Source organism: Mus musculus, chromosome 1 (genome assembly GCF_000001635.26).
Source record: "Mus musculus strain C57BL/6J chromosome 1, GRCm38.p6 C57BL/6J".
NCBI classification, from domain to species: domain Eukaryota; kingdom Metazoa; phylum Chordata; class Mammalia; order Rodentia; family Muridae; genus Mus; species Mus musculus.
In genome coordinates this window covers 175632193-175646182 of record NC_000067.6, presented here as the reverse complement: position 1 = coordinate 175646182, position 13990 = coordinate 175632193, and the positions used below count along the sequence as shown (strand labels likewise).

Here is a 13990-nt window from a genome sequence, read left to right as displayed (position 1 = left end):
CCTAAGAAACTTGAAAATTACTTTTAGAAAAAGATCTTTACAAGTGTCTTGATATAGGAGTTATTGAATGTCCCAACCATACTAATCTATGTTTTCCTTATTGTTAATACTGAACGAATAAATAAGCCGGGAAACCATTGTCCATGAAAAGTAGATGTATCTGAGAATGACTTTAACTGCAATGCTTGCATAAGGGGGGGGGGGTGATTTAGTTCGAGAAAAGTAAGTATTTATAATTGATCAAATATATGGAATGGGTGGATCATGTGTTTCATGCCTTGCAAAGAAATGAAGAGTTTTATATGCCAAACAATGCTTAGGTCAGGGATTACACACACACACACACACACACACACACACACACACACACACACCTTTATTAATTTAGAGCCCGTGAAGAAGCAGATCCCTAGAGAAAAAGTGTGGGAATGTCTGTCATGTCTACCAAGACTGTACCTTTTTTTTTTTAAAAATATTTCAGCTCTTTAGTGTTAGCATGTATTTCATATATAATATTAAAATCAGAAATTGAGTCATTAAAGAGCAAAGCCTTTGGAATAAATAGACTGAAGCTCAAGTGTAGATTCTACCACTTATGTCAGCGAGATCTAAGATCTCTAAGCTGTCATTTTGCTATTTGTAAAGCTGAGATAAACTCAATTCCCACCTCACACAGTTTTTGAGAGCACTGTGGAAGTCGGTGCTTGTGAACCACTCGCTTCCCGTGCCTGGTGCTTCAGTACCGACTTGCTATCGTCACTATCTTAGTAACTTCAGAGGTTGTTGAACAGATCTGCTACATTGCTATTCCTAGAAACTGCTTGGTGTTTATCTTTCTAAAGACCAACAGGGATGTGTGTAATAAACTGGTCCCGCTCCATCCATCATCTAACTAAAATATAGTTCCAAATATAACTGGAGATGTAATTAATTCTGTGGGACATCGAACTTTCTGAGAACTCAAAGGCTTCTAGGATGAATCAAGAAGGGTTGGTTATGAAGGCAGTAGAAGCACAACAAAAGGGAAACCAAGCTCCGTACTGACAACCAAGTCAACTACCCAGGGCTAGAGAAGTCATAGATCTGGACGAGAACCTACAACCTGCACTCTACTAAACTAACAAGATACTTCCTTATACCCAAGATAGTGTAGTTCTCACTCCTCATCAAGGAGACTTGTCTCTGCAACAGATGGAGATCATTACAGAAAACCATAACCAATCAAAACACAGAGCTGTGGAGCCATCCGAAAGTGTACATATAGAAAACATTCCTGCATGTGAGGCTCGGGGAGCTTCATGGAAGGGGGTTGGGGGGATTGTGAGAGCCACAGGCTCAGAGAGTTTGCTGTGAGTCTGGGTCTCCTGCTGCCAGAAGCTACACCCATAAAGACTCACTACATGCCTGCCTAAGCATGAGCTGAGCAAGGACCTGCAACAAAGTGGATGGGGGAAAGCCTATGGGGCCTCAACCCTATGCAGAGAGGACTGTAGGCGACTAAGGAATGCCAGGAACGGGAGGAGTCAATTGTCTTTCCCAGGGAGGAGTATACCACATGGTTGTCTAACACCAAATGGTCAGCTCTAAAAACACACACAAATAGCATTAAGCAGACTGAAAGGTTATATTTAGGAATATATATGTATGTGTACACACACACACATGCCTGCAACAACAATCAATGACAAGAGAGACCATGTATTTGAGAGGGGGTAAGGAGCAGCTAGGTACCTGGAAAGTTTTGAAGTGAGGAAAGGGAAGAGAGAAATGATGTCATTATATGATCTCAAAAGCAAAAGAAGTGTTTAAAATTAAAAATAAAAGATAGTAGGGATTGTGAGGGTTACATTCTGCTCATAGTGAGACTGTTCAGAATAATCTCTGAGCTGGTATAACTAACTGTTCAGTTTAATGAGGAGTGAAAGGTTCAGGGGGGTGAGAGGTTATCAAGGGTGTGGGGCGCTGGTTCCCTAAACTACAGATGTACTTAAACAGCCGGTTAGCTTTCTGTTTATGGGTGGTTGGTCCTCTCCAGTTACTCAGAGAACAAAACTTGAAAGCTAGAACTTGAGATCTTGCATCTTCCTCTTTCTCAGTATCCTCTATATAACCTGTTTGGTCTCCTTGAGACATGAGTCTGCCTTCCCCTTCACCACACAGCTTCCTAACTTTGCCCCAGGCCTTGGTTTGGCATTCAGGGGCTATGGCAATGCCCTCGAGGCTGTAACCTCTAAGCCTACACATCTTCTCTCCCTGATATGCACATCTGATAGAGCACCAGAGCACCTGGCAAGCTGTCAGCTTATGTCTCTTGGCCCACTGGACTGTGAGTGCTTGACTGAACAGAGTGATACAATTACAATATCTAGGGACTGAATTATTGTCACTTAGATAAGTGATGAGACAGAGACTCTGTGACAATCTTACTGCTACTTTTCAAGGGCCCTGTACTGTACACGAGTTTACTTTTTATAACCCATAAAAAGGAACAGCAACCAAACCCTAGTAAGTCATGTGACAACCCGAATATTTTTAAGGGCTTTACCCAACCTGGTGAACAAAAGGGTTAGGCTTACCAGTCAGCAGGTCCTTGTTTAAGTTTTCTCTGCTTATTGAAAGGATATACTGCAAGAAAAACAAGTAAGACAGTGGGCAAATGTAACTCTAAGATACTCAGCAAGAAGAAATATTCACTATTTAGCTGATGGTTGTAAACTAATTTTAGAACCATTTAGCTAAGTAGTATGGTAATAATGATGATAATAGTGAACAACTTTAATCAAATATTCTTAATATAATATCTAACATTTTATCTTAGGTGTTCTCAAATTTTCATACTGTAAAAATTAAACCTTCTCATACAGTGAAAATATTAGTTTCATTAGCATAATTTTAACAACATTGTAAATTGCATATTTCCATCAGAGCTCCCTAAATATGGTGGCTACATTGTTTTGCTACTAATAACATCATAGCAAATGCACTTTTAAAACTATCTACTTCCAAGGCCTTTATTTCAGAGAAAACTGTGTGTGACGGTAACATGGGTTGGGGTTGGGTGAGGACAGCCTCTCAATATGACTTATGTTGGCTATTTCAGACATTGTGGTAAATTGTAGCAGGTTGACTGTCCTTTAATGCAATGCATATGCTATGTCTAGGGACCATAATGCTTTAAGCATCAGTTAAAATGTTTTATTTTTAGTTTGGTTTAAAAGCAGAACCAAAAATCCAGTAAAATAAAGACTAATGCACAATAATAAATCTGGGGTTGTTGTATTCACCTCCACACCAGTAAAGTCATAAAAAGTTAGGTTTAAATATTTATCTTTTTAAAATATACATCATGGACCCTGAGTGTCGCAATTCAGTCTTATGAGTTAGAGTGAATTTGGAGTAGTGGTGGCCCACTCCTTTAATCCCAGCACTTGGGAGGCACAGCCAGGCAGATCTCTATGCATATGAGGTCAGCCTGACCTACAGAGTGAGTTCCAGGACAGCCAGGGCTACACAGAGAAGCCCTGTCTTCACAAATCAAGCCAAAGGAACAGACACAGATGGGGTCAGAATGAATTCATTGTTTAACTGTTTAAAGCATATCATTTTTCCAAATTAGAGAAGACCCCAGAGTTTTCAACACAAAAGTGCTAACTTGTGGCTCTTCCTCTCATTCTGAAGTAGAAACTTGACCTTAACAATCAAATCTAAACTTGGTACAAAGATGGCTCAGTCATCACACAGTGACAGTGGCTGAGGAGGTGCTTGCTGTTAGGACTAGCTAATTTAGTGTGTGTGTGTTCAGAGTGTGCAAGGCTTGTCAGCATGAGCGAGGCCCCAGACTCCACTCCCGGCACATCAAGGAAACATTATAAAGGATGATAAGAAATATTCCAATTGTAAAGCTTTGTTTAAGTCAATGTGGGGAAAAGAGCCTTCGCATGCTAGTTATAGGGCTTTTTGTGCCATGGGAATCAGTAGAACAGATCCATCCAATAGGGCCACCAGAACTTCTCCATCCTGTCTATTTTAGCTGTTTGGGTGGCATTGCCCCAGAAGCAAAAGCTGGTATTGTTCCTGCCACAGTACAAGCCTGCAACGTCCATTCTAAAAGGCTAATCCCTAGAGGCCACTGTGGAAAAAAAAACCCACAAGGATAAGACGGAGATTGGTAATGCAATAGTTTTAGCACAGACCACTTCAAACACAACACGGTGCCTTCAAAGGAGACTGCTTCGCAGTAAGGGAGCATGGGAACACAGAAGCATAGGAGTGTGACCACAGCTTTGTCCACCCACCTCTGTGTATTACACAGTATCGTGACAGTTACCAGGGCAGGCTGGGAGGGAGAGGGAAATGTACAAAAGCCAGGGGATATCTGTACGTGGTGTGGGGGAAAGAGCCAAGAGGCAAACAGCTAGAGGATGAAGGACCAGGAAGGATTTGGGGAGTCAGGTTTTCATGTCATGCATATCCAAACTGTGTATCTTGTGCAAAATGCTTCCTCCATGGCACAGAGCTCTTCAGTAGACTCATCCTCTATCCCTTTTTCCCTCTCTCACTTTGTCTCCTTGTCACTCTCTGTTCCTTTTTTTGTGTCTTTGTGTGTAATGTTGAGTGAGATGGGTATGGAAATCATTGAGTGTCCTGCCTTGTCGTTCTCTGCCTTATTCCTCTGAGACTGGCTTTCAATGAACCTGGAGCCAGGTTAGCAGTCAGCTAGTCCTGGTGATTCTCCTGTCACTGCACCCCATAGCACTGGGATTGCAGGAATAGGTGTGCCTGTGCCTGGCTTTTTATGTGGGTGCTGGGTTATTGAGGGTGTGTTTTTATTTCTCTCTCTCTCTCTCTCTCTCTCTCTCTCTCTCTCTCTCTGTGTGTGTGTGTGTGTGTGTGTGTATGTGTGTTTGTGTGTGAATACAGGGACCCGTGGAGGTCAGAAGAGGGTGTGGCCTCCCCAAAGCTGGAGTTACAGGTGGTTATGAGCTTCCCAATGTGAGAGCTGGTACTTGAACTCAGACCCTCTGGAACAGTAGTAAGTGCTCTTATCCGCTGAGCTGTCTCTCCAGACTAGATGCTAGGGAATTGAACTCAGGGCCTCATGCTTGCTCAGCAAGCGCTCTTACTCTCTAAGTCCTCTTCCCAGATCCAGTGCATGTTCTTTTGAAGACATTGCATGCATAAAGGCTGAGGAAGTGGTGGCTTTCACATCTGGATCTTAGTGGCAGCTAGCCAATACGGGGTGAGAGGGACCCAGGTGCAGAGAGCCTGCAGAGGCCAAAAGAAGCCTGTCTCCCTGAAGATGTGTAGAAGTCTTGGTGTCCCAAGGATGACTGGATTTCCTCAGGCAGAGCAATTGAGTGGGTCAAAGCAACTTGATGTAGTTCTTAAAAGGCAAGGTGGCCTTTTTGTTTAACTAAAACACAACGGATGTCAATGCAATCACGCAGACACTGAAGGACTGACTAGCATGGCTGTAAACTTACCAGTCACCCAGTTTGTAAGAATTGAGAAATAGCAGTGGAGGTGGGGAAGGGACCACTTCCTCCCTTTTGTAGTGAAAGCTCTAAAATTGGAACTCCCACACACACCTGCTCCCTCTTGGGGGATCAAGAAAGCCTCGTGGCCTCTGGTCCCAGTCACTCTCTTTATCTAGTTTCTCTAGTATTTGAAGTACTATTAGAATGCCTTTGTTTACTGATAGGTGATTCACTCTGGCATGAGCTCAGTTGTATGGCTCAGCCTCCTCAGGATGCTCCATGGTAATGCAAAGGAAAAGTGAGATGAGATTGTGAATCAGATAGCAATGGGGTTGGCTATAGGCAGTGCTGCCTGGTTTCCTGGTCACACCATTGGGAAAGAAGCTGCCTTACTTTTGCCTTGATAAATCTCACAGGAGTCTGTGGGCTGTTTCCTTTTCTATGAAGTATGGCAGCTGGATTCAAGTTCAATAACTCTAAAGATTCTGCTATGCTCCAATGAACATACATCTTCTCTCCTCCAAACCTCTGAATAGACTTTGCATTTCAGATTTAAGTCTTAGAAATGAAGTCTCACCCAGTTTTCATCCATTTGATTAGGTTAATTCTGATTTGCTACTGATTTAAGATCCCTACAAAGTGTTTCAAACTTCCTCTGTAGCCTTCTTGTAAACTACAACTTCCCCCTTTTCTCCAAACCACTTTCCCATTTCCTGTCCATACCACACAACGAAGTTCCCCTTGTCTTATTCTGCTGATGCCTCTTCCCAGAAACCCTTGTCCTTGACTGTCCCTTGTCCTTCAGGAGAATATGGACCTTACTTGAGCTCTGTGATTCATAAGGCTCCATAAAAATAAAGCAAACTGGGAACCCCCCTCTCTGCCGTGGATATTTGGAGCCTTCATTCTCTCTCAGAGAAATAAACTCAGAGGGTATAATTAGATGTAAATATATTTTCTTCCAGTTATGAATGTCAGCACGAAAAACACAGAGCAAGATAATGGATTTGCTTTCAAAAACAACATCACCCTCTGGCCTCTATCGTTTTAGGAATTATAAAGCATTGAAAACATTTCTCATTCATTCTATACAGTCTATTATAAGCAAACCCAGGGCAAGAGGGTCATTTAGGGGAAGGCAACTGCAGCACAGAATGCTCCAGAGTTGTCCTTGTACATGATACTCAACAACAAATAACATGGTAATTTTCTCTAATTGAAAAGAAAGTTGGAGACAGACGGCATCCCAAACAGCTGGGCAGCAGGAGCCATGCGCAGAACAAGAAATGGTCTGGTGAGATTAATAGCAGTAGCCCAGTTTTTGTCACGGTGATGTTGGCTGGGTCCTGGCTTGAGCATCAACTAGGAGCTAAGTAGGTAACTAGTGTCTAGACCAAGGCTTGAGGTACCCGAGTTAGTACAAGGGAAGAGAGGAGGGGTTATCATGCAAGAGGCACATTGCAGGCATCCGGCTCAGAATTGTTGCATAATCCCACTGTGTCCAATGTAAACCTACCTGTGACTTGTTCCCATAGGGAATTGCAGACTTCTTTCCCGAAAGAGAGTGGATCATTCTGGCTTTCATGGGCACACCTTTGGAAACGATCTGAGAAGAACCAGGAATAGCTAGTTCCACTAGCGTGACATACCATCCAGAGAATTAAATAGATGTGAAATTAAATGTGATTTATCAGATAAAGCATTTAATGGGACTCGGGAAGCTCGATGTGGTTGGAAAGTCGCTCTGTGAAAACCTCACTCCTGAGTGTGTCAGAGTTTCCCTAACTTGGAAGAAAAGGAATGTCTATCTGGTTTCAACCAGATATCACAGACTACAGGGTGTGGCTAGGTGTTAGAGGGGACCGAGTTGGGGGCCAAAGGATTTTCTTATGACTACGGGAAGGGTCACTGTGAGGGGAGAAATTGCAATCCTCCATGCTTTCTGATACGTCTCCTGGGATGTGTATGCCCTGGTCACAGGTAATATTGCATGAAATAGCAAGCAGCCCTGCCTTCCAGTTCTTTTTCTGACTTCCCTTGGTGATGATGGGCTGGAACCTGTAAGATGCGATGGACCTTTTCCTCTGCAGATTTACTTTTGATCAGAGTGTTTCATCATTGTAACTGAAAGGATCTAAAGCACTCTTACCCATCCAATCAGAGATCTGCCTTCCTATAAGAGCCCAGGATCAGGCATGACGTCAGATGGGATTGTAGCATCATGTCTGTATCCAGCCCTATCCACGGGTCTCCAGTTTTTACACCCACCATATGTTAAAGGTTTACTAGCTTGTCAAATTTGCAACTTTCCAAGCCTTTGCAGGATGAATTTTCATGTGTCGTCATTGGCATCAACATGGACACACAGGGCTACATCACACACATGCATGCACACACACACACACACACATACACACACACAAACACACAAACACACACATACACACACACGAATACACATGCACACACAAGTGCACACACATACACACACATGCACAAACACAAACACACACACATGCATGCGCACACACAAACACATACACACACACACACAAATACACATGCACACATACACACACACATACACACACAAATGCACACACACACACACATACACACACACAAATGCACACACATGCACACACACACACACACACACACACACACACACACACACACACACACATTTTTTAAAGAAAGAAAACTGCATCAACAATGTACCTGATCTTCCAGACCAATGGCTTTCAAGGCCTGCCGTCCTCTATAAGAAAGGGCCAAGTTAATGCTCCTTCCACGTGCAGATTTAGCCACGCGAATATCTAAAAACAGGAAACAGATGCCGTGGTGCACACAGTTGCTTAAATGACGCTAAGGAGTGAGCAAGTCCTTGCATTTGAGCAACCGCTCAATTCAGAATCAAACTGCAAGACTCATTAACTCATGGATAGAAAGATGTCAAGTGTATATTGGTATTTGATTAAATTTAGATCACTGAAGTTTTAAAAACATTCTAATAGTTATCTCTTAAATTTTTTTTTAATCAAAACATTTGTCTTTTATTCAGAAAATCTAGAGAAACAGATCAAGGAATAAGAAACTTTTCTCTTGTTTTCTACGACCAACTTACCTTCCCTAGCTTCGTACACATCAACTTGAAAATTCCTCTTTGCAAGAAAGCAGGCATTCAGTGCTCCAACCTAGAAATCAAAACCATATTTTTCATATTTTCATTTGGTTCTGTACATACATAGACATTTTGGTAGAAAACGCAATATTTGGTACAGACAACAAGCAGTGTAGTATACGTGGGTCTCACTGGCTACGCTAGGCACAGAGTCTCGCACAAGTCAGTGGAGGGCTGAGGTCTGCTTCCATGGTATGGTCCATTGCCTAGATAAAAGTTGACCCTAAGATCTGGGGGGAAAAGGATGTCCTGAGTGGAGGGTTCTAAGGTCGGGAGCTGAAGACCCGTGCCTTCTCCTTAGGTGTCTGAGATATTTTAAGGAGCATCATTGTTGTCACCCCAGTGTAACTCAGACATGGGACAGCTTCCTAATTTGCTTGTGTTTCTCCTTAAAAGTTCCTCACATTCTGTGTTTATTTGCACATTTGTCTTTCCTCAAGGCAAAGGAGAGAAAGACATAACCCTTGTTGCTCTGGACAAAAGAGAATTCGTTCTGCTTCTTGGTTCATGAAATCATCATGAACCAGAAAACATGAATTGCCAGATCGCTTATTCTTGTGATTATTATGTCAACTTAAATATTCACATCATGACATATACTCAGGAGAAGACTCTATACATGCAAATGAGGGAACAGATGTTAGAATGTTTAGAGAAGACTTTTTCATCATCCAATTAAAAAGAACTTATTCTTTAAGCATTCTAAATGATGATTACAAAGGAATGGATGATTAAGTTCTAGAATATTTATGCAAGGAAATGCAACAACATGAACTTTTTAGCAATAATATAAACAAAGAGTGAGTTACAAATGTAACTCATGTAATTGAGGCTCAAATGAAGCTAAATGGAAACACAGACTATGTATTCCGCTGCCAGAGCTGGTCCTATGGCTTGGGATGCAGGCTTTGCACCTTGAACGTATCTCCTCTCAGCTGCTGTAGAAAGTGCATAATTTGGAAAGACTGTCAGTGTCATCTTCCACTGTTAGGTGGCAAAGTGGCTAAGAAGACAAGAAGATAACATGGAAATATAATGTGTAAGCCATTCCAAGCCTCCCACAGCTCTCTTAAGGCACAACTGGATTCCTGACCACAGGGAGAGAATGAAGGAAGGAAGAAACTGGGCAGGATTAGACGCCTGGGCACAGTAAGGACGACTTGGTGAGGGCGCCCTCCCACAGAGATGTGGACATTTAGGAACTAACGCTGCACATGTTTTAAAGCACTGCACCAAGGGCCTAATAGTAAGCAGGTAACAGATGACCTGTGTAGGATACGTGTTTTACATGTAGGCAAGACTGGGTCCTGTGAAGTACTTCAAAAAACCCACTAAGACTGTTAGAGAGATATAGGCAGAAGGCATAGAGTTAAAACTTCTTTGATGAAACCAAGCCCATGTAAAACCTTAAAAGATGGAGGAGGGTTCACAGAAACATCAACGTGTCCCTTGATCTCCTGAACAAAGGAAGACAGACTTCCACAGCCCACCAGAGTCCATACCACGTGCTGTTAGGATGTCCTCGGGATGGAATGACAGGGAGAAATCTCAGGGCAGAAAGAGTGGGAAGCAAAATGGACGGGCACACAGAGGACCTGGACTAAATGGGTTACAAAACCAAACTGAAAGGGAGGAGGGAGGAGGGAGGAGGGAGGAGGGAGGAGGGAGGAGGGAGGAGGGAGGAGGGAGGAGGGAGGAGGGAGGAGGGAGGAGGGAGGAGGGAGGAGGGAGGAGGGAGGAGGGAGGAGGGAGGAGGGAGGGCAATTAGAAAGGGTGAAGAGAGAGTAACTACAAGAAGAAAAAGAAAATGAGGTACATCTACACAACGGAGTTTTATTTAGCTGGAAAACAGTGAAGTGATAACATTTATAGGAAAGTAGGTGGCATCGGAGGTGATTGTATCAGGTGGAGTAAGCAGAATCATGAAGACAAACAGCATGCTTCCTCTCATATATGAAATGCAGATTTAAACATGGTGGCGATTAAAGGAGGAAAGCAACTTGAGAGGGGAGGAAGAAGTCTAAAGGGGGAGGGGACCCAGCAGGGTAATGGTATATATATATGAGGGAGGACAGGGAGGGCACTCACTATCTGAAGGAGGAATGAGAAGGAAGCATAATGAAATACATACTATCATACTATGAAAACATCACAAAAGAAATTCATTCATTTGCAAACAGTGATTTAAAATGTCAGCAAAAACTGAATTGAGATTTACTTTAGTATTAATAAAATCAGAGCACCAAGGAAGACAAACAGTAAGTCCTCTCCATGTATATATCAGGAATATTTACAGAAACTATACACTTGGCCCAAATGACACACTGTAAAGACCTGAGATTGCATGAGTTTTGTGGGGTTTTATGGGTCAAAATGTTTCCTTCAGGGAAAGTGGGAGTTCCTGATTTGGGTGTTAGGAACATCCAGGTGGAGAATAATGTAGAGATCTCTGTGTGAAAAATGCAAAAAAGGCAGAAGAGTTGAGATCAAACACTCAGGATCTAGCTTTAGCCCAAGAGGAGGGAAACTGTGGAAAGTAGGGTTTGCTGAGCCTCTGGGTGGCAGCGGACACTCCTGTGCCTCTGGGGTGTACTTGCTCTCTATGATGAGTTAGCATTGGCTCCTGGGTAGAAAGATCTCTGAAAGGTTGCTGAGCAGCAATAACACTTGAAACCAACTTTTCAGCATTTTTGAATTTGAAATCCGCCGTCGGGGGAAAAAAAAATTTGCAGTAAGGAAAGCTGAGCAGCTTCAGGGCACGTGTAGGAAACAACTCCACTGTGAAAGTACTGTTTGAGTGTTATTTGGGGAGAAATCTATGGAAAATGGACAGACTTTTGCATCTTCTAAAATCAGGTAGATTTGTTCCCTTCCATCATTGCTGCTACTCTTGAGTAGCATGGATGTACAGCAGCTTTCTAGAGCCAGTGTCTTGGCTCTCCCCAATTTCTCTAGATGTTCTCTATAAAAAGCCTGAGGATGTTTGTTTGTTTGTTTGTTTGTAGACAGAGACTTGTTATAAAGCCCAGACTTGTCTGGAACTTCCATCCGTCCTCAGCCTCCCGGTGATGTGATTACCAGCATACACTACCATGCCCAGCACGTAGGATCCCGGTGATGTGATTACCAGCATACACTACCATGCCCAGCACGTAGGATCCCGGTGATGTGATTACCAGCATACACTACCATGCCCAGCACGTAGGATCCCGGTGATGTGATTACCAGCGTACACTACCATGCCCAGCACGTAGGATCCCGGTGATGTGATTACCAGCGTACACTACCATGCCCAGCATGTAGGATCTTTCAAAATCATAGTCTTCCTTCTTACTAAAATCCACCCCCCTCCCCCAAGGCCTTTAAGCATAACACAACTTTGAACAAAATCCACTCTTCTTCCCTGATGTTCTAAGATGTTATAGGCTCTGACCAAGTCTGTTTCCCATCCAGTGGAGGTGGTGGGTCCCATCCCTCCATCGGAGGGCTGTCCTTGACTGGCCTACAAACAGAAACTGCCAAGATCCTCTTGTCCTCTCGTAGCAATGCTGTGTTTGGGTTGCTCTGATAGCTCACTGCTGACTCCCCTCTCTTGTTTCCTCCTCCATTGCCCTTCTCCTCCCCAGAAGGCTCACTCCTTTATCCATAGTACCTTAAACAATACAGGTAGCAATGCATACATTCTCATTTTGTTCAATAATTTGATAGGAGAGAGTTAGGGCAAAGGCTGGCCTGAGGCCTGACACCCACAGTACACGATGCTCTTCCTGAGTGCTCTGTTTTGCTTGGCCTTGCTGAGACATGGGCTCTTAGGCTCTTACTGTGTATTCCAGGTAAACTTCAACCTCACTCCACTACCCTGTCCTGCTGAGTGCTAGCATTACAGATGTGGGCAACCATACCTGCTTCTCTAGAATCAGATAATAATAAAGGATCTGCTATATTCATTTTCCCGAGAAGCGGTGTGACCGGATTGTAGAGAGGTTCTCTTCTTAATTTTAAAGAGCATCTGTGATGATTTCAATTAATTGGAACCAGTTTTAGAATACTGAAGTTCTATTGAGAGAAAAAAATGTACGCTTTTGTTATTTGCTTACTTGCTTGTTTTAAGGGAGCTAGCTTTGGCTAAGAAAATACGACACACATACACACTCCTCTCAATACCATCTCACCTCTTGCTAGGTCTGAGTGACAGCCTTGTGACCTTACCTGCTCGCATAAGAAGTAAGGGACCCACTCACTACCCTGTCAATGGAGCAGCCAAGTAATTTGGGTGGGCAAGTGTGTTACTTCCCACTTATCAGAATAGCTAGTGAGTATCTAATAGGGTTTTTTTGTTTGTTTGTTTTTGTTTTTGTTTTTGTTTTTTAATTTCATGTGTCTTGACCCTTTTCTTCTGAGTAGAGAGTACTGGGCTTATTAACCAGAGTGGGACAAAACTTTTTTATTATAATGACCTGAGATACATTCCTGTTTTAAAGAAAAGTCATGTTTGGAAGCAAAATAAAGTGAAATCTGTTTTGTCTTTTAGGGGATGCTAAATCAAAATGATAAAATAGACACTCGTGTATTTAGTGGATATCAAATACAGTTCCTGGAAGGAATAATTTAAAACAAATGCTGTTACCCATATTTATTGCCGTGATGGCTGCTGGTGAATGAACGAATGAAGAAAATATGGTACACACACACACAATGGAGTAGTGTTTGGCGGTAAAGAAGAATGAAATCCTGTTATTTAAAAACAAAAATGTGTCTTAGGTCATCTCAGTAAGAATGAGTGGATTTGGAGGACATTGGGATAAGTGAGATATAAATACATAAGACAAGTTCTGCATATTTTCTGTCACGTATGGAAATTACTCGCGCGCGCGCGCGCGCGCGCACACACACACACACACACACACACACACACATACATGGGGTGGGGAGAGGTAAGAGAGGGAGAGAAGAAGAAGAAAGAAGACCTAAAATTTTAAGAGAGACTGAGGAGATGTGGGAGACGGAAGAGTGTGGAAGGGTAGAGAGACATAATCAGTACTGGACATGGTATTCATAGAAATGTCAGCGATCAGTGTGTATTAATAACTGTAGTGAAAAGCAATACCATATTTATAGCAAATATATTTAAACCTTAAAAGGTTTAACTATCAGAATCAACAACCCACACACAATAAAAAAATCATTAGTGAGATAATAATAATAAAAATAAATGCCCAAAGAGCAGTAAACGCCTGGGCAGTCTCACCAAACCACCGCCAATAACAGCCACTCTTTTCCCCTGAGTATCAGACGATGCCATAGCTTCCAGAACACCTCTGTTCAGGTC

The 13990-nt window shown here is 42.7% G+C and overlaps 1 protein-coding gene across 1 annotated transcript in view; it reads right to left on the bottom strand.

Annotated features, from left to right (window-relative positions):
* Kmo (kynurenine 3-monooxygenase (kynurenine 3-hydroxylase)) overlaps positions 1-13990 on the bottom strand; it is a 28661-nt gene extending 14671 nt beyond the window's left edge. The window contains exons 1-5 of the mRNA NM_133809.1: positions 13910-13990; positions 8605-8674; positions 8199-8296; positions 6994-7083; positions 2577-2625 (exon numbers count right to left, since the gene is read on the bottom strand). Of these exons, the coding sequence (NP_598570.1) occupies positions 2577-2625; positions 6994-7083; positions 8199-8296; positions 8605-8674; positions 13910-13963 (361 nt within the window). The 5' untranslated portion in view covers positions 13964-13990. The remainder of the gene's footprint in view (positions 1-2576; positions 2626-6993; positions 7084-8198; positions 8297-8604; positions 8675-13909) is intronic.